The sequence below is a fragment of the Diadema antillarum genome, unplaced genomic scaffold (genome assembly GCF_040938485.1).
Source record: "Diadema antillarum isolate AM-2024a unplaced genomic scaffold, OU_Dant_1.0 seq00000112_RagTag, whole genome shotgun sequence".
NCBI classification, from domain to species: Eukaryota; Metazoa; Echinodermata; class Echinoidea; order Diadematoida; family Diadematidae; genus Diadema; species Diadema antillarum.
Genome location: NW_027271196.1, coordinates 178,701 through 204,209, shown reverse-complemented (window position 1 = coordinate 204,209; position 25,509 = coordinate 178,701). Strand labels below are relative to the sequence as shown.

At 37.0% G+C, this 25,509-nt stretch overlaps 1 protein-coding gene across 1 annotated transcript in view; it reads right to left on the bottom strand.

Moving 5' to 3' along the window:
• Positions 1-2,444: 2,444 nt before the first annotated feature.
• LOC139727018 (neprilysin-1-like) overlaps positions 2,445-25,509 on the bottom strand; it is a 54,344-nt gene continuing 31,279 nt past the window's right edge. The window contains exons 5-20 of the mRNA XM_071638000.1: positions 22,911-23,116; positions 22,426-22,488; positions 21,487-21,609; positions 20,088-20,174; positions 18,957-19,084; positions 18,241-18,463; positions 16,944-17,042; positions 14,856-14,933; positions 13,547-13,653; positions 12,600-12,658; positions 11,558-11,609; positions 8,159-8,226; positions 7,084-7,220; positions 6,492-6,557; positions 3,497-3,672; positions 2,445-2,544 (exon numbers count right to left, since the gene is read on the bottom strand). Of these exons, the coding sequence (XP_071494101.1) occupies positions 2,445-2,544; positions 3,497-3,672; positions 6,492-6,557; positions 7,084-7,220; positions 8,159-8,226; positions 11,558-11,609; positions 12,600-12,658; positions 13,547-13,653; positions 14,856-14,933; positions 16,944-17,042; positions 18,241-18,463; positions 18,957-19,084; positions 20,088-20,174; positions 21,487-21,609; positions 22,426-22,488; positions 22,911-23,116 (1,772 nt within the window). The remainder of the gene's footprint in view (positions 2,545-3,496; positions 3,673-6,491; positions 6,558-7,083; positions 7,221-8,158; positions 8,227-11,557; positions 11,610-12,599; positions 12,659-13,546; positions 13,654-14,855; positions 14,934-16,943; positions 17,043-18,240; positions 18,464-18,956; positions 19,085-20,087; positions 20,175-21,486; positions 21,610-22,425; positions 22,489-22,910; positions 23,117-25,509) is intronic.

Sequence of the window (25,509 nt, the reverse complement as noted above, 5' to 3'; positions counted from 1 at the left end):
GACAATCATGGATGATCAAATGTCATGATCATTCAAAACCATTACGAAATGGAATATTTAATAACGTGTATAGCTGTTGATAAGATAAAGTATAGTGAATCTGGTCGCTCAAACATTTTCACCTTCCCTTTTACGCATCCAGCGATGATTTTCAATAACATTTCTCTTTACAGTGGCTTTATGTTTACACAATAAGATAATGAAAAGATTAGAACTATGTATGCTGCTCCAGTTTCTTCGCACTAAACCATGTGTGAGTGTGTGTGTTTTTAATGCCTCCAAGACTTGCTTTCTTTTGTGTGAGAGTGTTCCTGGCATCTACTCCATAATATATTCCACCGATAGGATAATATACCATAGATCATACATTGATTACATACCTCAAATAAGTGAAGAAAAAACGTCAGCATCAACACAAGTAAACAAGTACAGACTCTTAATTTAAATGTCATGAACAAATGCAAATTGCTTTACTACTATGAAACGTAAAATTGAGAAAAAATCTTGCGAGCAAAACTACATGATCATGTCATTACCTCTTACGAGTGAATCAAAACTCTCTGACCCTGAATTGAGCCATCAGTACCCATTTCATTAATATAAAAGTCTAGAAAAAATAATTGCATTCTAAAAAGTGTCAAGTATAAAGAGAATTTATTCTTCGACCGTTTTATTTCTACATTCAATGAACGTGACATGAGCATAGCTTTCAGTGACATAGACAGATACATTACACCAAGACATTTTGCTTTTTTATGACTGTAACACAAAATGTCTATATTAGAATAAGAATGTCAGATGAAAAATTATTTGATTAAAAAAAAAGTCAATAACTATATTGCCCTTTCGGTGTGCAATTTCAACATACAACAGTCTGCATCCAAATATACAGGGCTCGAGTAACGAACACTTTTTAACTGCACGTGAAATAAACATTGATGTCAGGTGTAATTCTTAGTTTTATTTTCCGTAAAATGTTTGCAAATACCTGGCCAGTATCTCATAATCTGCGTTACGAACGAAGTCAGTAATGTAGTAAGATAACGCAGAAATGCCAATAAACAATTAAAAAAGAAAAGAAATCTTTGTGGAAACAGCACGAAATATTAATTCAAGTTACCTCTTTCTTCCTTTCATTCAAATGAAAGGTATAGGGTTTTGTAGACATCAAAACGAGCACCCATATTCCAATTCATTAATGGAAGTATAATATGTCTGTTTTAACTGATATACCTAAAACACTTCATATCAAGTATCAATGAAACGATTCGAAACTGATTTAAACTTCACTGCGTCAAGATGTGCATACTAAAACATCGCCAGGATACAGACAGAAAGTTTGAGAAGTATTATGCTACAATATTGGTTGTCAGATGTTCAATAAATGATTACTTCTCCCACTTTTAAAAAGAGCAAACAATGGACATTGTTAAAGACAATATCCTCGTCATGTGTTTTCGGACAATTCTACATCGGAAATATCAAACAATAGCATCACAAATCTTATTCATTCAAATAGTTAAAGTAAAGTACGATGATAATAATCATGATAATAATAATAATAATGATAATATTAATGATAATAATAATAATAATGATAATAATAATAATGATGATAATAATAACAATAATAATAATAATAATAATAATAATAATGTCTTATTCATCGAGGGTAGCCTTTTCAGTGTTGCCACTGCTCTACCAAAGGGCCCTGCCCTTATTATTACCCTAGCGTTGCCAGGTACCCATTTACACACCTGGGTTGAGAGGGACATGGTGGGTAAAAACATCTTGTCCAAGGACGTAAGCACTGGGCGGGACTCGAACTCGGGTCCTCCGATTGGGAGTCGGGAGTCTTATCCACTATGCCACTATGCCACTGAAGTAATATTTTCCTATGTTTAGACAAATGAACGCATGTACAAAAAAGGTGTTAGAATAGATTGTGAGGAGTCATACATTCCGTGAGACATTTTCCTTTCATTTTGACTGGGAAAGGGATATGTCTCAAATGTCTATTTGATTATGCCCTCGTCTTTTATCAATAAAATGCTGCAGTTTGATTAGGGGTTGACATGTCTTACTAATGTCTTTATTTCTACTAATGTGTTTATAGAGATAACAACATTTCTTAACAACATAAACACGTGCAACGTCATGAATGTGACTTGGACAAGGAACCCTTTCGAAATTACACTAAGAGTATGTGGCAGAAAAAGAAAAAGAAATATGCATAATTTCACCGAGCAAAGAATTGCGTCAGATATGCGGAGAGAGTACTATCCTCGTACAATTCGGACCAAGATCTGGGCGTGGTCTTCGTGGCGTCGGCATGATTGGGATGGGCTGGTGGAATCACTGGCGCCATCTCCGAGCACGGCTACGCTTTACCTCTCTCTCCCTCCCTCCCTCTCTATCTCTCTAGGTAAGTGCTCTTTCGATTACTACCATAGCTTGCACTTATTCTTGGGGTTCATTGGTGATCCAACTTGGCATCCGTACGCCTTGGCGAAGTGGTACGAGTTCGTAATGGCGCCTATAACTCTGTGAGAAATGACGAACGCACAGAAAGAATAATACACTCCCTTTTTGACACGAATGCATCTTAAACATTAAACAGTCTTGGGAGAAACTAAAGACTCACGTTGTACTCTTTTGCTGTTGTTCTTAACTTCTTTTACTTTAGACGGTATGTTGCCTTAATAGTCCTTCTAACTCGGTATTTTTTCCTGATCAATTGCTCTGATTTAAGGAAGATAGATAGATCAGATAAATTGTGTAATATCTACTCCTGGTATTGACCGTTTCCAAATCTATATCACATGAAAAAAAAAAAGAATGTGTCAATCGGCATAGTTTGAATTACATGAATGTTATGGAAAATGTATTTCAGTCTAAAGTTTTCAAGACATTGCGTAAAATGATCAAACACGAATTAGCACTGTGGTCGGGGGATACGACTCTGCTCATGGTCCCTTTGCGAGTGTAGTGCAACCAATGAAGAGTCTACATCGGGATTATTTTGATTTCTATTGTCAATCTTATTTTAATATAGTAGTAGTAATAGTAGGTGTAGGATTAGTAGTAGTAGTAGTAGTAGTAGTAGTAGTAGTAGGAGTAATAGTAATAGTAATAGTAATAGTAATAGTAGCAGTAGTAGTAATTGTTGTTGAAGTAGGAGTAGTAGTATAAGCAATAGTAGTAGTAGTAGTAGTAATAGTAGTAGTAGTAGTAGTAGTAGTAGTAGTAGTGGTAATGGTATTAATAGAAGTAGTAGCAGTAGCAGCAGTAGTGGTACAAATGGCAATAGAAGTAATATTAGCAGTAGTAGTAGCAGTAGTATTGTATCAGAAATGTGTTTTTAATTGTTCACATCGACTGGGGTCTTTTCGAATAATCAGCAAGGGTATGTGCAGGAAAGAGAGGGTGAGACGTAACAATCTCCCACTATCATAATACTGTATAATAGATTATCTCTTTTTTGTTTTTGTTTTACCTGACATGCTCTGGCGGATGGGCGCTCCCCGTTAGCTTCTCCTTCAGCGACTCCGGCCGATACATGCTGCACCAGATCTGGCCGAAGTTGAGGAAGAAGAGCTGGTTATTGGTCAAGCCCAGTCCGGGTAGTACTGGCTCCTCAGCTCCCTGGCGTTTTATCAGTCTCCTGTAGGCCTGACAGCATGAGGTAAATACACATACATGAGTACAAAAGCATGTACGCAGACACACATAGACATAGTATTAAAAAAAGTATATATACATATAATGCAACAAAATGCAATCGCATAGCCTTCATCAGCATCTACCAAGAAAACGCATTACATAATCTTATTGTCCAATGTGCCAAGATAAATCATATCAAATCACAATTTATCAAATTATATTCAAGTTGATTTATTTCACTTCCAACAAACAAATAATTAGAAATACAAAGAAAGGCTCATATGCACAGACGTCATGAAATCAGTACCACAATGCGATGAACAGAATAACATTGTAAAAGAGATACAGGTAAATTCTCAACAGAATATACAAATATAAACTGTTACGTCACTGTGGTAAATGCATAAACAATATTACAGTCCCCTCATAGAGAAAAAAATATAATTGCAAAAAAAAAACAACAACATTATATAACAATTATAAACAACAATTATATAATATTGCACTTATCATATCATGGTACATTATGCTATCAATGCTATTATTGCAATGTGTGTTCTCTTGGTAGATCCTGGTAAAGGCCAATACAGGCTGAAAGCCTGATTAAAGGGAAAAGTATAATATATATGTAATTTGTTTAATTTCGATAGAATCAGTATTGCAGCTTTGGTGAACACAGTAACTTCACTTGGAGTTCATATGGATCTGTCGACAATGACGACTGCTACATTAAATCTCTCATCCATTACATTCATTTCCGCCGAGTTATTATTATTCTATGTGCATCTCGCCGAAGTGCCATTGTTGTTGAAGCAGATCGCTCCATCTCATTCATTTTGTCTGAATCCGAGCTTCCAGCAAGTATGAATGATTAAAAGATCTCATGAAGGTGATTCTGGAATAGGATTATAGAGTACATGAATCGCAGGGTAGCCAGGCATTCGAGGCCGTTACTGATCTGTCGTGCTTTATTTCACATCGGGGTACCGAAATGGGCAAATTGCGGTAGGTGTGATTTTTGTTTTGTCAAATCTGCTCAGTGCAGCCGTAAAATTTCGTGTGCGTGCACGTTGGCGCGGTGCTCTGAGGGGTAACATAATCCAAGAGATTCGCGTCCTTGCATGTCGCTGATGCAGATTTCATGACCTGTTGAATTAACCTTGACAGACAAATAACTTAAGACCATAATCTGATGCCAGTTAGCATTGAGTTAAGTGGTTTGGCGCCAAATATCTCAGGTAACGCAGTCCAGGGATCAAGCGACACTGAAGTAAGGGTGTGTACAATTACTGAATATAAATGTATGATATATCTATCTATCTATTCGTCTATCTATCTATTTATATATCTATCTATATCTATATGTTTATACAACGGAGTGAGAGAAAAAAAGGGCAATGTATAAACAGGCAGAGAGAGGGGAGAGAAAGGGAGAGAGAGAACAAACATACAATGAAAAACCGAACGTATTTTTCTCTCTCCACGTACATCTGCGCATTCAAATGGGCAGGGGATAGAGCGAATTATGTGCAGGTATTAGAAGCAATGGTATAGAGGAGGAACCGAAAAAAAGTGGATTTGGTGTGAAATGTTTAGCATGATTGAAGAAAGATTAGATGGACATAGACGGTAAATGGGGAGGGTGCCGACGCCCTTTGCAGGTGTTCGAGATAACGACGCGCAAATAGCGGGAATGAATAAGCCAGTTCACAATTAGCACTAGTCTCAAATGACCTCTCCAACCACAGACTTTGTAAAACATGGAATAGTCTTCAAGAAGAGCGTTAAACAGCCATGCAGGAAGTAATTTACATGTCAGAGCTGCATGAATGGCTTTTGTCAATGTTGCTGAAAAGAATGCACATTCACCTGCAAATACCAATCTGCACCTGGTTCATTTATAACACAGTAGGTAGTCATGAAGCCCTATCTAGGTTTTGAATACCTCAGTTGCAAATTCATTTCAAGATTAGGTCTGCAATGACCTTTATCTGCACATGCTCAGATGGGAACTGTGAACTGGCTTATTCATTCGTTATACGAAGTGGTCGAAATGGTCTCAACTATAACCTAAGCTGTCAGTTCGTGGCATTCATGCTATTATAGTGTTGTGAATTGCGCCGAGGCCGTGGTGGAGGTGGTCTGATTATCATGTCCATCCTAATTCAATTCATGATGTATCTTTTTGACCTCATCAACGCTCACGGCAAGGCGGGGTTCAATCATGGCATGAGGGAGATTCACCATCTACTACCGTACCAGATTAATTCTTGTGGTTACGTTTAACATCATCCCTGTTATTTTCTTCATCGCCCTATTGATATCATTTCTTCGTAGTGTTTACATGCATCAATATCAGAGACACAAGATAAAAGTAGTGCTCAAGGACGATTTATATCATACTTCCGTCAATTTTAAAGCTACTTAAAGATACATAGTAACGATAATTGTATAATATAATAGACATTCAGGGACGTGGTTAGTAATACAACGTATAAGCTGTTGAGAAAAAAATTCAACTACAGTTTATAGATTTTTAGAATAAATGCATATATAATCATAATATCCATATTCAAAAGCAAATGCCGGGGGTTAGTATATCTCTCAAACATTCTTATTGTGAAGTTAAGTATAAAAAAAAAACACACACACACACATAATGCACACACAAATATTTCATTTTGCCGTGATATGCGTCTATACACTCAGCTCAAACAAACTTAGTTAGAGTTGCAGAATTATTATGTGAAAGAAAAATATTACAGTTGCCTGCAAAATGACCGTTTTCTGATTATCTCCGCTGCCGTAAACGACAGGGGGCGCCTTACCAGATATGCTTCTTTGAGTCCGCCGTTGTCCGCAATGTTTTCCCCCTGTGTGAGAATGCCATTAAGCTGCGGGGGAAATGGTTGATAGGATTAAAGTTTTTTTTTTTGTAGTGCTTCCTAGTAACGTTGATATGGAAATGAATCACATTGAAGTCGCAAGCGGGCACCAACATCATGTGTTTGAGGCCTTACATTAAGTACCGGTATGTGGGATCGTTCTACCACAATGATATATTAGGGTTAGAGATAACATCATAGTAAGAACTAAGAGGCATATAGATGCTTTGTATAGTGACAATATCACATAAAACACACAAAGTGGAATGATTTCATCAACTAACATCATATTAATAGCAGAACGAGACTAATTATACTTTTTGTTTTGTCTTTTGTTTTATTCATTTTTTTCAACATAATTTCATATCTTTTATCAAAATTCTTTTCTGTAATATAACAGAAAATGTCAATTTATACAATGTACACGTCGATGATTCAATTCAAGTAATTTTATGATTACACACATTGGTGCGTTATTGTATTGTGATTACACGCATTAGTGATAAAAGAAGGAAAACAGAGAATAGTCACTCACGTAAACCTTTTCTCCTTCAATCGTTTCACTAAAGTTTGAGTACTGATCGATTAAGCATTGCTTCTTTTTATTGAATGCTTCAATGGAGTGTTCGGAGAACCATTCGCGGAGTAGACCGTCCTTGTCGAAATTCCTCCCTAAAAGAGCAGAGAATCATAATATATTGTTAGCTCAGTTGTAACAGAATGGTCGGGGAGGGCAGCAAAACGTTTAACTAAACGTAGAACACAGCTCGTCTGCTTAAATGTTCTCTACGAGTGAGTCATCGTATGTCAGCCAGATATTATGATAATGTATAAATTGTTTAGTATTGTGTATAATGAAAACAATAGACTTATTTAAGAGAAAAATTAGCGCTGGAAAACCAGGAAAGCGTTCCTGTTACCAAACGTGCGTCTCTTGTCGACAGGAGTCGGTCTTTGGAATGATTTAGTAGAACTGGACAAGGCGAAAGTAGTATTTAGCCTATGCCTGTTACAGACTTATATCATACTTAACTATAAATACTTAATACTTAATAAATACTTAATTTTGTTATGATCAGTCACGAATGATTAAATGATCAAGGGAATGTATATGTATAGTTTGCGAACATTGGAGTCACACTGGATTGACAAGCAAGATAATTATAATGTAAGCAGTGTCATAATGGTGACGGTGAGATAAATACGTAACATCATCGATACCTTTGACAACTTCGTAAGTCGATATTCAGCCAAAGATGATACGCCAAGCCGTGTTAGACTGATTTCCTTTTTTTAAGACATATTAATCTCATTCCTGTTGGTTTAGCAACATGGAGCGCGATCACTAGTGATGTTAGCTAATACTTTCTTTTTTATTTCTCACTGTGCCTGATTCTGTTAGAGTTGAGGAATACTACATTGAATTGTAACATATCAGTCACAATAACTGTTGAACATTGATGAAGCCCAATATAACAAAAAGAGTGTGGAATCATAAGACCGAAACACGTTCATTCGGAAGTCAATTTAGAAGGATTGAAAATGATGAATAAAGACATTTATCAACACAAAATGGAGCTAAATCATTCTGCTATCGTAATGTCCGTTACCTTTGTCATCGAAGCCGTGTGTAAGTTCATGTCCTATGACCATTCCAATTCCGCCGTAGTTCATGGCTCTGTGGAAAGTAATGTCGAGGATGCAAACTTTATCAAACAATCAAAGACTGCTGATGATGGATAACATAGAGCAATTGTATAATTATGAATACTGCTTAACTAGTTTGTTTGTTTTACACTGTTCTTTGTTTCTCGAATGTCTCCTTTTCTGCAATTTCAGGAGAAAATAGTATTAACCAGTCACAATACCCTTTTTTTTTTTTTTTTTGGTGTGTAGGTAATTACCGTGTCTTTTGTTCACAGAGATAAACTTAAAATTAATGTAGACTAAGGCTACATTCTTTAAAAAGAAATTAGCTTCAAAACTTTTGACATTTCGGAGGGGAACTGAATTGTTTTACATAATCATCTACTATAATATCAACTCTACCGTAACCAATCGTATATTGGGACCAACGGCCTGGATATCTTTTTGGAAGGTCGACTTTTGATAGCGGCAAACTCTTCCAGTTATATCACTTTTTTCTGTAAAACCGAAGTATAATTCAAATTTGTATAACTAAATTTGTCGTAAAGCCGTCAAGTCCAAGGTACCACAATTTTATGGTTCTGTGCTGTAATGATTATTTACTTTTCACTGTCGAAAGAACACATTTTCCCATTTAAAAAAATATGCGTTTATTTTAGTTGCAGAATCTTCATTAAGCCCCGTTTTCACAGAGCCTGTCAAACCAGAGCTGCCACGACAACGTCCGAGCAATATAGATTATATATATATATTTGCCATGTCTGTTAAAACAGTCCCCTCAAAATGTTGCTCAGACGTTGTCGCGTAAACTTACACCGGGAGGTTTTTTATGTGTATCTGTAATTTTAGTTGCAGAATCTTCATTAGGCCCCGTTTTCACAGAGCCTGTCAAACCAGAGCTGCCACGACAACGTCCGAGCAATATAGATTATATATATATTTGCCATGCCTGTTAAAACAGTCCCCTCAAAATGTTGCTCAGACGTTGTCGCGTAAACTTTTGCAAAATTATGCTCTACGCACCTAGGGTAATTACCCCGACATTGCCCCGACATTACCCCGACAAGCCATCTGTTAAAACGCTCTCGCGGTAACATTCCTTTTAGTACACTCAACACGCACGCGCAATACTCCACACAGAATGACACGTCGCTTGCCCATCACGTGCATGTATTGTAACCACAACCGCTTTGCGCATGAAGTGGTAGGTTGTTATGGAGGGGGCATCCCACGAGACCGACACCCACGAGTCATACGGTCCACGAGACCGACATCAATAATAGGTCCATGAGTCATACAGCCCACGAGTTATACGGCTCAGGAGTCATACAGCCCATGAGTTCGACACTACGCACAAAAGGCTCATGAGACCGACACTAAGCAAACATAGCCCACGAGACCGACACTAAGCAATAAAGGCTCATGAGACCGACACTAAGCAAAGAAAGCCCACGAGACCGACAGTAGGCAAAAAAGGCCCACGAGACCGACACTAAGCTAAAAAGGCTCACGAGACCGACACTAAGCAAAGAAAGCCCACGAGACCGACAGTAGGCAAAGAAGGCCCACGAGACCGACAGGATAAACAGCGCCATCTACATGTCAATCACCTGTACAGGGTGTTCCATGAACGGCAAAATAACATACTGGCGGTTGTAATTTCGTCACGCTATCAATCGAAAGATGGTGACCATCTACATAATTATGAACGACATCAAACATGTATTTCTACATACTTCGGGGGGGGGGGGGGCAAGTGTGTCAGGGAGCGACATTGTTATCAAGTAGAAAAATAGAATTGTATTCTTCATGCCCCCCTCCCCCCCCAAAAAAAAAATAGAAGAATTAGTATTCTTCATCCCCCCCCCCAAAAAAAAAAGAAAAAGAGACAAAAAAAAACAACAAACAAACCCACAAATGAATTAAAAAGAGGGCAAGAACGATGTATGGATTAATTTTAGAGCTTTGATAATGCCATCGTGCTATTTTAATAGGCTTTCCCAGTTTTTAGCTAGAAGATGGACAGGATATAATATTTACCTCTTCTCTTTCCCGATTCACTAGTTACTTATTCTATTTTAGATATTCTACCCTCCTGCTTGGAAGTTTTGCCGTAAGATCTATTTGTAATTTTCTCTGTAACTATAATGTAATGCTACTGATTAAAACGTTTTATATCGCAGGGATTCACCTCAATTTGTGGCTTGTGTTATTCTCCTCCAAACAGTACAATTTTTCGTGAAATACAATAGCTGTTTTCATGGATGCATCTATTTTTTTCCGAATCCCTTACGCTACCTTAATAGACGATTACGTTATTTTTTATTTTTAATTAATACTAATTCAACACCCTGGCAGGTTTACTGTGGAAAGATCTGTTATACACTTTTACTGTACTTTGTTCATTTTTTTTTTCACAAACAAACACCCATGCAAACACAATTAAAGATCCTGATCATTTCGGGGGGGGGGGGGGGGGGGGGGGGCAACTGATAGGGTTACACCCTGCCGGAGATGGCAACTCTTCTTTTCCATCTCTCATATCTTCCTATGCTATTATCAGGACACCCTATACAATTTATTGGTCTATAGGTGGCGCTGTTCATCCTGTCGGTCTCGTGGGCCTTCTTTGCTTAGTGTCGGTCTCGTGAACCTCTTTTGCGTAATGTCGGTCTCGTGAGCCTTGTATGCGTAGCGTCGGTCTCGTGGACCTTTTAAGTGTAGTGTCGGTCTCGTGGGCTTTGTTTGCTTACTGTCGGTCTCATGAGCCTTTTGTGCGTAGTGTCGGTCTCGTGAGCCGTATAACTCCTGGGCTTATTTTACTTGATGTCGAACTCGTGGGCTTTATTTACTCAGTGTCGAACTCGTGGGCTGTATAACTGGTGGGCTGTATGACTTGTGAGCTGTATGACTCGTGGGCTGTATGACTCGTGGGTGTCGGTCTCGTGACGTGCACCCGTTATGGAAACCTACACCGGGAGGTTTTTGATGTGTATCTGTTAAATCGGTACCCCTTGCTCTCTCCTGCCGGAATTTTTTGCTCCGGACTTTGTCCCGACGTTGTCGGGGTGAGGTCTGGTAAAACCCGGCTGTATATTAATGACAAATTTTAGAAGATTAAAGCTCACGTTTCGCTCACAAATTGACAAACCTTGTAAACTTTAGTCTGTCGTGAAAATGTAATAAATTTAACCAGATCCATATAAAATTCGGAAATTCTAACTCGATGATAAAATGATGATTTAAGCAGAAAGATTCCTTCAAGACTTGATACGTTGATGAAAAAAGAAAGGATAACAGGACCAAAACTAAAACAAACAAACAAACAAACTGAGAAATCATATATCATGTAAACAACTTACTTTGGAAAGTGCCTCGAATAGAATGGTGGTTGGAAAATTCCAGCAGGGAAATCTAAGAGCCAAGTAAAACAAGAGAAAATAATCATCACATTTTAATACTTCTCATGGATACTGACAAACGACAATACTAAACAGATATTCTATTTCACACTCCGCTTGAGTTGGCTATAGTGAATAGAGTAAAATTCAAACGAGCAGCATGGTCGATTTTTCATCAAAAGCATACCTTAGGTACCAGATGAATTTGAGTTTCAAAGCCCCCCTTGTGTCTACAAATTAGTGATATTAGGCGCGTTAGGCGCAATCCCATACTCAAATTGGCAAGGTAATGATGTCATAATTTTCCCATTCAACGTTACACAAAGTTCATATGAAAATTTCACATTCAACGTTACACAGGTCTTACCTAGATATCCTCTTTGGTAATAAAATCAATGAGAATGAGATGTTGTTGTTCTTGTGGGGTTTTTTTTTCGAATAACATTAAATCAGTCTTGCAGTAATCAAGCAACGATGACTTTCAGGGAGAGATGTTGCAGTTGTTAAAGCATTGAACATGAACATTATTCTCAAAAAAGATTTTGTGCAAACATCCGAGGCGCAGTAGTGAGGTGATGAAATTTTCGTCACTTTGAGTTTGCTGATAGTCAATTAAAAGTCAAAATATATAAAACCTTAAATGAATGCGTTAGAAGAAAATACGTTTGGAAAGCGACAATCTTTATTCCTATATTAAATGATTGAGTGAACTCCTGATGTCGAACTGAAAAAAAAAAAAAGATAAGCAACCCATTATGTTTATAAGGTACGATGAACACACAAAGACCCTAGATTATATAACAAAGCAACATGCGGTACAACGATTTACACAAAATTAAAGACCTATACCCAAAAGATTATATTGGGGTTTTTTTTTTGTGTGTGTGTGTTGTGTGTGTGTGTTTATTTCAAATAGTAATCCTGATAATATAATCCAGCCATTCCTCTTGCATGCAATCCTTACTGGGCAGTTCTACATAGAAATACATCGCATATGACTCACATATCCTATTGAACTGGTTCAAGTAGAACGCGTTGGCCACTACCGGCGTTTCCAGAGATCTGTAACGATATGGATAAATGACTGACAACCTCAAAAAACAACCAGAAATAAAAAAGAGAGTTTCTTACTGTACTGTGCACTTCCTCTGGCAGTGTTGGAACTTATAGTACAATGGTCTTCCAGCAAAACACGGAAACAGTGTAACTGTACAATTGAAATGAATAGGTTAAACGTATGTTCGTGTTTTTTTCTCGAAATTAGACTAGAATTGCATAATCAATTAAGCTAACTTCCCTAATTAGGAAAAAAGAAGATTAGAATAAATATGACCCAAAACACATTTAAAGGGGATGGCTAGTAACTGATCAGTGGGAATCAATATGAATGCTGGGGGATGATTGTTCAATTTTTGTGGGATTCATTTAAGAGTACATATATATACAAGCTGTTAATATCTATTGTTGTGCGAACATTGTTTGCTTCAGAATGGTCTCATATTCAAGTAATATGCAGTTTAATGTTTCTACATGTAGGTTAGCACGCCTGTACAATGACAAGGCATTAAACTGCACATTACTTGAATACGAGACCGTTCTGAAGCAAATAATTTTCACACAACAATAGATATAATAATGTACTCTTTGAAATGAATCCCACAAGAATTGGAACAATCATCCCCCAGCATTCCCACTGATCAGTTACTATAGCCATCCCCTTTAAGCGTTCACAAAGATAAACTATTACTAACAATCTCGCCCACAGTTTAAAGATGATGACTTAAAAACGACGCAAGTGTGAAGTACCATTTTTCCTTTCAAAGTATATATAAATGCACTTTAAAGGAAAATTAGACATAAACTGTGCGAAAATATACATTGAGTGTTGATATTTGATTTCACTCCAATACTGAATTTGAAATTAAAAAAGAGGAAATAATACCTACGTACTCTTTGTTATTATGTACCGGTCTTTGCATCTGTGCTCTCTGATCCCTCGCATTATTCTTCCAGATTTCGACGACATTCTCAAAATGGTACTGTCTTGTGATGTTTACCTATTACAAGAGAAGACGGGTAATTATGATATAAGCGTGCAGATCAGGTGAGCAAAGTTAGATGCAATGATCTCTCTTTTCTCTTTCTGTCGGCATGCCGACAAAAGGTATCATAAGGAGGAGTCTGTTCTTATTGGTTAAAGGGATCGTACAGGTTTGGTTGAGACTTAACTACTCTTTTCTAGCATTTCTTGGTGAGATAATGAAAAAACTTCTTATGAAATATGAAAGAGCATGTAATTCCAAGAGGAATTCATCGTTCATTTGATGAAAATTGGTTTTGAAATGGCTGAGAAATCCAAAACAGAGCGATTGTAATAAAAGGTGGGACCCACCTTTTAGTATGATCGCTTTGTTTTACTTTGTTTTTGGATGTCTCATCCATTCCAAAACCGATTTTAATCAAATAAACTTTGAATTCGTCTTAGAATGGTGTTGTCTGTACTATTTCATAAGTTCTTTTTTTCTTTTTCTTTTTTCTTTTTTTTTTGGGGGGGGGGGGGGATCTCGCAAAAAGTTGAAAGCCCAATCCTCATCTTTACCAATGCCACACCATCCCTTTAAGAGAATGTGATGTATTTAGATTTACTTTCTCACAAAGTTTTGATTCCTCCGATAGTAATTGTGTGCAGAATTAGCCAGGTCTCAAAAGCTAATTTTCAAAGCTTTGTTTGTATTGGCATAATGTGCAACTATACTGTACAGAAGAAAAAAAAAAGACAAGAAGCAAAAGAAATAGAAGAGGAAGAATGAGGAGAAGTAGCAGTACATGTATAAGATGAATTTTTAAAAAAAGGGAGGAGGAAGAAAACAAAATTAAAACAATCCATTCTAAAATTTCTACAATAGTTCGTAATTATGTATTCGACGTGATCGACTGATAGCATTGGATTAAATCCCAAGGCGGAAAGCCATGAGAAATTGCGAATATGAAATTATGAGATGTAAGCTTATGTCCAAACGCTAGTATACTTGATGTTTTTAAATATGAGTCATTCGGTTTCTTTCTCAAACACTGATAGCGTGTATACCGATGAAAAATGTGTGCTAGCTATTATCGCACCAATAATATCACAAAATTTAAGGGGAAATCTACAGAATTTTAGACATTATACGGGATTGTTGTGACGATTTACACGGTGCGTGGTCACGTCACAACGCAACGTCTGCTACGAATACCAATTATGATAAAATGCACTCACCATTTCAAATTCATGATCGACATAATCGACATCTGTTAAGTGCTCTCCGTATCCGATCATTTCTACAATTTTTGAAGCCTGTACACCAAAGCAAAAGGTAAACTTTAAAACACAGGGCAGTAAATGAAGCGATATCTAAAGCAAATATTGATTTCCAATGCAGTGGGCAATCATTTCGAAAGGAGACAGATCTATAGCGTAATTGATTTTTAAAGGTATTTCTTAGACCCAGACATAATATTCATTTAAATCAAGACTGAAAGTATAATTCAACTGCAGCAGTTTGTGTATTTCTTGTTTTGCATGCTATTCTTTTTCTCACAAGTATCTGAGCATGATTAAAGAGATCAATAAGATACAACTTAAAGCCCCGGTCACACAGCACTCCACGTCTAAATCACGGACAAAAAGTTATGAAAATCTGGTGGACGTGGTCGTAAGTGGTAATTTTTGGGTCAATTTTGGTTTGGCCGTGCTTTGTACGGGGTATGGCCGTTGGCGGCTGTTCCACTGCTGAAGCACTGCCTAAGCACGGCTAACCACGTCCAGCCACGTGTATGTACGCGGAAAAATCCATTTGTCAGTGATAAGCCGCTAAACACACGCTATTTCCCGTGATACCAACGCGTAACACGCGTCAGATGACCGTGCTCTGCCCGTGACAGACCGCTAAACTTTCGCGTCTTACCGCGTCTCCCCAAGTTTTAATCACTGCCGGAACACGGATTATCACGTGTGTTTCACGTGTGTTTCACGTCTTTACCACGTGTGCCGCACGTCTTTACCACGTGTGCCGCCCGTGGTTGTCCGCGGAATGAAATTTTGAGCAGTTCAAAACTTTTTACCACGTGCGACGCCGTTCCGATTTTTCCCCGCGTCCTGCCACGTCTATAAATCGACCGTAGCTCGTCTTAAACTCGACATCAACGTGAACAACATCGTCTGCTTCACAGGAGACCACTTTTTGACGTGTTTTGGCCTTGATTAAGCCTTAAAGCGCAGTGTGACCGGGCTTTATGGTCTAGCAACGTGAACAAAACCAGCGCTGATTCTAAATACTCTTACATATCTTTGATGGTTCGATTAATATTGTACCCTCTGACAAACTCGAATGTTTTGAAAACGGACACTAAAGCAAATTCTAGATGATGTCTTAGAAAGAAACAAACTATAGGGTTCCTCAATTGTTGTATAGTCTTTTCATTCTACAGTGATCTGTTCACCTTATTCTATGTTATCAAAGGAAGTGAAGGGTATATGATTTGTCGACATATGAAATAAACTTTAAAATTGAAATTGAAACAAAACCTAGCGAAAAGGGATTAAACCAAACACATATATACTCAGAAACAGCAACCACCTTCAAACTCTACAAACCCCTAAACACCTTAATCAAAAAGTCGAAACAAAACGAAATTAAACAAGTTCATGCGAGTGAAACACGTAACACGAAACACGAGTACTTTTTATATGCATTCACGCAGTCAAAATTTGCACAATCCATGGACAACTTTTTAATTCACTTCTTCATATTATTTCAGCCTTTTGTCAGCACCCCTAGGTGGAATTTTCTGGTATGTGTGTAATTTTGGGATGATTTTCGTTATTCCTCGGGTACGTTATTCCAAATGTTCGTTATTCCAAGACACAAAAATTCCCTTTACCTAGATGTTCATAGATCCGAAAATTGAATAGGATTCGTTAATCTGAACATTTTTATGGCATTACTTCTAAAGTTCGTTATTCCGAAGCTTTGTTACTCCGAAAAATGAAATAAGGTTTGCTATATCGTTACATATTTGTTAATAAAAGAATAAAATAAGGCTCATTGATCCGAAAACAAAAGTAAAAAGGGTGCGTATACTATCAAACCATTGGAATTATGAACCTAATCTCATTTTCGGCTCCATGAAACCTCATTTCATTTTCTGATGAATGAACTTTAGGAATAGCGATTCTTATTTCATTTTCGGAATAATTGACTTTCGGAATTAACGAACCTTGGCAATAATGAATCTCCGAAATGACCGAATAACGTACTATTACCTTGGCTTTGCGGAGTTTGAATTATATTGTACGACAGCTTACTTTGTCAATGGCCAGCTGTCTCGTATCTTCGTCCATCCAGTCTGTTGCTTGCAGTATCTCAAGCAGGATCGCCCGAATATCGTGCACCATAATCTCTGCCTTTAGGAGTACCAGATAGATTGGGGGAACATATATACATAACTATTGCAATGGCTCTGGCACAATATATCATAATGTTATAAGGAACAGATACCGACACCTTCACCTACGTGTGACGAATTTTTTTTTTTTATTGTTACTGGATTGTTAATGGAAGGTTTCTTTTTTTATGTTGCTAATTCTGTTGGTCAAATTAGTACCATACCCGCACCAGTGAATTTTCCTAGTAAACGTCACATACTATGCCACTATTCTAATGCGTTAAACATACATCACCAAGTGTAAAGCATCCCAGTGCTGACAGTGCTTTTGATAATAATACTTTTGATACTGTAGTTGTTTTTCCTTTGATGTAAAGATTTTTATTACTATCATTGATAATATTCGCGATCGTCTTTACCCCACCCCCTCCCCTTTAACTGTCGTCATCATCATGCTCTTTTTCAAAAGAGACTTTGGGAAATGACAGAACTGTTGGAATTGACTGGACTTATGGACATGTTTTGGCATAGGGTAAACAGGTCCGGACATTTTACATTAGAGGTTCGCTCTTCAGGTTCTTCTCAGTTAAGAAACCATTGGCAAGATGTCTTATCAACAATGTTTCTGTTGAAGCAGGTAAGCAATGTATGACCCCCCCCCCCCCAAAAAAAAAAAAAAATACAATCGGACTTTCTGCAACGATAACTTTAAAAAAAGTGAATCAATTTAAATGCAATTTCAAGGTATGAAACTATAACTTATTGCCTCCATCTTACAGAAAATCATATCCGATTTACTTCAGTGGTCAAAGAGAAATGAGGTATCCCTTCCCTCCAAGTTTTGTCTATTGTGTTTACAGTTCCCAAGAGCATCCAAGTGCTACACATGGAAGAAACGGACCTATGGAATGCGTTAAAACAATCCATAATTCTCTGTGACCACTTAACCAAACTTAACTGAATGAGGTCTTCTGCAAAATGTTGGTAAGAAGTTATAGTTTCATTCTCTGAAATAGTATTTAGATTGTTTAATAATTTTGAAAGTTATCAATGCGGAAATCCAAATGTCTTTTTGGGACATTATTTTTTTTCTTTGGACATTCTGTAGATGGGGCAACAAGGATGGTCGCACAGTGGTTTCCCTGAATAAGCTACCATAAGTACTCACTGCTAATTTGATGACCATATTAGGATTGCATTATTTCTAACATTCTTGCCTCAATTTTGCTTCTCTCGTCAAAGTGTTCCCGTATGAACATGGCCCCCAGGGCGTTGCCCATCAGACGGTTGCAGCGCTGCACACATGTACTCCATCGGGGCTCGTCGCCCTCCTCTCCGCCGACGACGCGGCGGAAGTTCAGACGATGTTGCCGTAGCCGAGGGCAAAGGTGGTCCACACTCTTCATTGTTAATCGCCACATGAAAAAGTTGGCTAAGACACTGGAGAGAAGAAAAAAAAAATCAAACCTTTTCATAATCTGGCTAGGACCCTTACTCTTGGCAAAGAGGGACATCGTTACGACATCAAATCAGTAACAAGGATTATAACATATCTAGCAATTCGTTTCTTATACTCACGCGGACATTTTAGACATCCTCAGCAAAACAAAACCGAAATCCACTAAATTTAATGAATTTCCCCCTCGTAGATATCACTTCAATTTTTTTCGAAGACGTTACAATATGGATGCAGAAGTCAATTACAACAATCATATGTAGCCTTGTGACAAATTTAAGCTCTTAAACCGTAAAACACGATGTCCACGGACACTTTGATCCCTGGGATAAAAAGCACCTGATAGTGAATAGCACACGACAATCTCATGCATATGCACAATTTACTATTATTTACTAATCCACTACCCCTCACAAAATAAACTCTTGGAAGTTTATACTGTTGAACAATGTAAACGATTATCATTTCTCCACATACCTTTTCGGGGTACGGCTGACGAAGGATGCCATGCTGGTCATGTACTGGAGGTCAAAGGTGAAAACCTCATTCGTCCCGTCGAAATTCTCGTCGTCAAACACCAGTCGGAAATATTTAATCCAGTTAAACTGAGGTTGACCATGTAAAGAAATTTAATACAGATGTGTAAAAACAATGCACCCGAGATAACATTACCGTCAGTACTTTAAATGCGAATGGAAAGTGACACGAACGTAGAGCGTGATCTCCTTTGTCGTAGATGGCAGTATTTCAGAATTAGATTTTAGAATGGTACACGTGATTCACAAAGAATTGTAACATTCACGCATACGCCATGTGTCAGAGGCTTCTGTAAACCCCAGTTGAATGTCAGCGCTGGAGCTGATCCGTATTATCAAGTAAGAGGTTAGTTTCATTACGATGAGAAATTGTCAAAATCCGAACAGGCTAGTTACGTACCAACCGCAATCCAAGTGTTTCGGTACTGAGCGATGCCCAATGTCGAATATCGACGCCAAAATTGACACGTTCCGTGGCTCCATATAGTTAAAATTAACAAAAATAATTTCACACACCACACTGGAAATATAATTATTTTGTATAATCATTATGTAATTTGGTTTCACGGAACCACAGACATCTGTTCAGATAGGGTAGCCATTTGCACACTGAAATTTTCTGATGGTTTATAACAAATACTATCTCCATGTTATAAAAGATAGTGGTGAACGAGTGTAGCATCCGCTTTGAAATTTCTGTTTCTTCTTTTTTGCGTGCTTGTGTCAGTGTGTGTTTGGGTTTTCTTCAACATTTTGAGTTCCAAAACCTTCATTAACCACTTTTGAATGTGGCATAGTTATCAATATAAGTATTATGGTTTTTATTCAAGTTTTGAAAAACATAGGTGTCTCATGACGGCTGTGTATATTCGTCAACAAGGTCCATCAAGAAGTTGGGACAAAGAAAAGCGTGTGCAATGAATTCTGAAATTCTGGAACGCATCACGACATAAATTATTCAAGTACATAAAATACATGTAATTTCAAAGCATGTGTTAACTCTGTTAAGTGTCAATTGTTCTTGCGGAACCCAGGCATTTATGCCAATGATTCTAATCCACGTTGTTCTCACCTGAGGAGCAAGACGACTCAGTTCTTGGATGGTAAGCTTGTCGTACATCTGTAGCACATCCCTTCTTTTGTCCTTTGGAAGTGAGGCCTGTTCGAAAGGAAATATGATTGAGATACGCACTAAAACATGAATATTACTTGTGTAAGTAGCTGAAAATAAGGAAGAAACAAATAATGAATAAATATATCATTATTCAATCAAATAATTAACTGATAAAGATACAACAGATAACTGAACAGGTATATAAACGATTACGTTGCCATGTTAACGAATGATGAATGAATGAAAACATAAAAACTTATTATGTAAATAAATATACACACATACGTATATACAGATATACATATAAGTACACACATACACACATACACCCACACATAGAGAATAAATGCAAAGATAAATGTTGGTTGTCTGTCAGTTAAAGACATTTGGTGATTGCAAGATCCTGATAATCATGCAGCTGACGTCATCATTGTTTGAAACAGAACAAAAAAAAAACAAGCAAAAAACAATATATATATATATACCAGGGCTCCACACTAACTTTTTTTTTTGATGGCCCGAGAGAAAAATTTAGTGGCCCGAAAAAAAAACAATAAAAAGCATTAAAAGTCCTGTTTGTTTTTTTTAATGAGTCACACACTCACTGCATGCATTTATGCATTTCCGGCGCAAAAAGTTACGAATTTGTTGACATACTTTTCAAAAAATGTTGGTGGGCGGGCCACCAAATTTGCCCTTTTTTGAAATTTGGTGGCCCGACTTTCATTTTTGGTGGCCCCGGGCCACCGGGCCACCGTTTAGTGTCGAGCCCTGTATATATATATATATATATATATATATATATATATATATGTGATAAAAACCTAAAATGGCAATAGATCTAAAAACGCTTTATCCTGGCGAGGAAAGCGCATGATTTAGAAACAAGACACCAAACAGGTAATAGTCATCGCATTCTTCATCAGCGACCAGGATGCGATGTGATGTTAAATTAAAATCCGTTTCTGAAGCAGACATACACACAAGGGTATACGTCTGCTCCTGGTCGAAAGGAGCAGACGTATATATATATATATATATATATATATATATATCATCAAACCGTTATGTGACTTAGTTGTTCCTTTCTTTCTCTAAAAATCGCCCAACGTTCATTCGCAGGGGAATAAGAGTGGAGATATTCTGTCTACTGAGATGAAATAAAGCAACCCTTATTCAATTTATAAAATGGAATTCTTTTGTTTGTTTGTTTGTTTGTTTGTTGGTTGGTTTGTTTGTTGGTTTGTTTGTTTCCTTCATCAAAGTCAGGTAGAGAGAGGAAGGCAAGCAAATGGTGAACAAATCAAATAATGGAGAGAAAGTGACCGTGAATTCAGCAACACGTGGTCTTTTATACCATTGCAATTTGTTTCTCCAGTTCGAAGGCATCATCCGCTGCTCGCATCACCTTTGTTTTATTCACGTCCGGTTTCAGCTCGGTTGCCAAGGAAACCATAAAGGTTAAATACGCCTGGATAACCTAAAAGAGTGAGAGAGAGAACAAGACAAGAATGCTTTCGACGTGACAATATATGAAATATATATATTATACAGACGATCATTTAAGGTAGGTAGCGCAGACGTGAAAATGTTGACGCGTTTTTGTACAAACATGTCTAAAGAACATCATTGTTTTCCTTTCTCATTTTTTTTCTTTTCGCATTACATTGAGGAAGCTCACATATTGGCGTGTGATTTGTCTTATCCTCTTGTTTGACAGTATGACTGTGTCTATATATACACTCACACTCATACACACACTTTATACACCTACCTAATAATGTACGTTCGCATGTGCACATGTATTCATGTGAGCACATTGTATGTGTATAATGTGCATGGTTTATCTTTGTACATGTATATCAGTGTGTGACGTGCGCTGGAGCATATTTCATAACGTGAGGTTATATTTGTACATAGCAAATCGCATGACGAAACTACTTGTAATGAGTGATTCGATACATCGTTGCCCTACATTCGATATCCATGGAGCGCTGGTGCGATCGCAATGTAATTTGATAAACCATGCGTCTGTGGGTCACAATACTGCTGTAGGCGAACTGTAATTTGTTAAAATACACCAGAGATTACCACGTTAGAAGCAGTTACCCGCGCAAACATAAACTATGTAGGCAAGTTTCAATGATTACTTTAGGTCAGGGGACCTTTTCTTTAGTAGACACCAATGCCCTGTTGCCGAAAACTTTGCGTGAAAAATACGGCTGTCTGTCTCTCTTACAAGCTTACTCTCTCTATAACAGTAAAGAAGGATGAGGTGTAATGTACACACACCTACCTTGTCCGATTTGTCTTTCAAGAAGCTTTCCCTAGATTTCATACCGAGCATTGGTTGGTCTATCTGTCAAGGCGGGAAAAGAAGGAAACATTTCGGTGAAATATACCCCTCCGGACTTCCACAAGAATAGTAACACGCAGATAAACGCATACATTGGTTGCATATTCTAAGTTTTCCAAGTAGAATGCAGTTTGAAAAGGCTTGTGTATCTTACAACAAGGTAGCTTAATAACACAGATGGGAATAATTGAAATATAAAAGGAAGTGAAGTGAAATGCTTCATTTTATTTTATTTATTTATTCCATTATGAAATGATAACACAATATATAGATGAATTTGTTTTTATGAAATGAATGAATTAACTATAAATTCTGAAACTTCAAAAGTTGTATCCAGTAGGAGCACTTTATAGTTGTTCAAAAGTAAGTGTTTAAAAATCATTCGGAGGTCTCCTTTAATCATGGAAGTGTGTAAACGGCCTTACGAAAGGTAAATAGATGGACGTGTTCCGCGTATCCCGGTTAACGCGCTGGGTGAAGAGAAAGTTGGTGTCTGCCGAGAGGCGAATTCTAGCAAGTATCTCCTCCAGGTCCCACGCATCTTCGTCGAAGTCCTCGCTGATGACGGGCCATCCTCCGACACTGTCAACGAACTTCAAGAGAGGCGCGACGTCTTGCTCCGTTATCCTCTCTGAAAATGGGGGGAGGGGAAATGAAGACATTTAGCAGACTTAAACATAAAAAAAGAAACAAAAAAGATCTTTTGTCAAAACTGTAAAGAAAACATGTTAGCATGTGAATTAACAATAGAGTTTCACCGTATTTCAAGGGTGCTGAATCCGAATCTGGATGATGAAACTTTTGCGTTTTTCACGTTTCAGAGATTATTCTGAATGGCTGCAAAAAATAAAAAATAAAAATATATAGATATATATATGTATATATACATATATACATATATATATACATATATACATATAAATATATATGTATATATGTATATATATATATATACATGTATATATATACTAAGTATATATATATATAACTACATTCCTGTATATTTCCTTTTAGATAATGAGAAGTTCAAAAGATTGATGGATTAACCTATTTCCAGGGTGCTGAATCCGAATATGGATATGCCATTTTTTTTTTTGTATCCCTAAGGGTTTTGGGATATCCAAATGGCCGCCCAAAATTGAAATTTTAATCTTAAATATTTCCGTAAAGATTTTTATACAAAATGGAAAGTAAATTAATGGTTTCATCCTATTCAGGGTGCTGAATCCGAATCTTGTCGATGTAACTCTTTAATCCTTGAGGTTTTTGAGATATTCAAGATTTTTTATATCCATTTTGACCACTATCTTGAATATTTCAAAACCTCAATGATGCAAGACGCGCATCAACCAGATTCAGATTCAGCACCTTCGAAATAGGGTAAAACCATTAATCTATTTCCAATTCATTCACATTTTAAAAGGAAATAGCTATATCAAAATTTACATTTTTGACGGCTATTTTGGATATCTCAAAAACCTCATGGATGCATGAGCAGATTCATGCTGATTCGAATGCAGCACCCCCGAAATAGCTTAAAAGGATCTTATAGGGAGCCTATGGTTTTTGTTGAGAATTAACTTCAGGTTTTTTTTATATTTTTTTTCGCACATAATTCCAAAAGGAATTCAATGTTTATTTGATGAAAATTGTTTTTTGAATGGCTGAGATATCCAAAACAGAGCGATTGTAATAAAAGATGGGACCCACCTTGTATTATGATCGCTTTGTTTTACTTTCTTTTTGGATATCTCAGTCATTCCAAACCAATTTTCCTCAAATGAACTTTGAATTCCTCTAGAATGGTATGCTGTACATTATTTCATAAATGGTTTCTTGGTATCTCGTAAAAAAGTTATTTCCACCAGTACTATACCATCTTTGTAAAACCATCTGCCATGTTTAGCATCATTAACGCCCATTAATATTTCTTCTTTTTTTTTCCAAGTAGATGACGAACAAAGAGGTATAAAAACGCAATATCCTTCGCGTGCAACCGGTCCTACAGGCAGGGGTGGGAATTAAAGAAGGAGGTAGAAAGGAAAGTTGAGGGAAAGTTTGCGGAAAGTTTGCGGAAGGTAACTCAATATGTGCTCTTTTGTTAGATCAAGACACCCTTGTGCCTGTAAATTGGGCCAGTTTGTCTCCAGTGACTTTAGAAGAAAGAAAGAAAGAATCACAGAATGTTTAGTAGTCTTTCCAAGACATCACTCTTCTCAACAACAAAAAAAAAGTCGGTTTCCTCGATCTTTTCTCGGTCATGTGTGGTGTTAGGTTCGTGCATCTCATATTGCTCTTTAGTGTACTTCTAAGTTCTCTTTTTCCCTTCCAAACATAACTCTATATTTTGCCGGTATGTAAAATATGTATATCTTTATTTGTTAATTATCGTTTATATTCGCACATTCGAATGTGTATAATTCATGTTTTATTCTGAATTATGTTTTGTTAGAAGAAGAATGAGAATGAAAAATAAATTAATTGAATTGAATTGATTTGATTTGATTTGATTTGATTTGAATCAAACAGAGGCAACCGAACATAAACATATTGATGCAATTTGCGTTGCACAGCTCATGGTAAATGGTGAGTCTAGCTCTAGTAAGCGCATACAGCGTTACGGTTTATATAAATACACACACACATTATTGTTGCATTACAAAAGCTAATTGAATACTCTGTCTTTATCTTTTGTGTCTAATAAGAAGAACATATTTTTTCGGAGTTTTTTCACACTGTTTGTGAGGTAAATTTCTGCAAATGCAACCTTTATACGTTATGACATAATTCATATCGCAAAATAAATGAGTAAATAAATATATATGAATACTATCATTACATATGCATGTATGTAAAACATAGTAACTGTTAACTGATCAATGTATGAATGTGAATAAACTCATTAGCTATGCCAATGAAGCACAATGGCATTAATATTCGTCAGGAAGAGGTATACATAACATATATGTTAGTATAAACAATATCCCCTCACGGAAATGAAATAGATACTGAAGATTATATGCA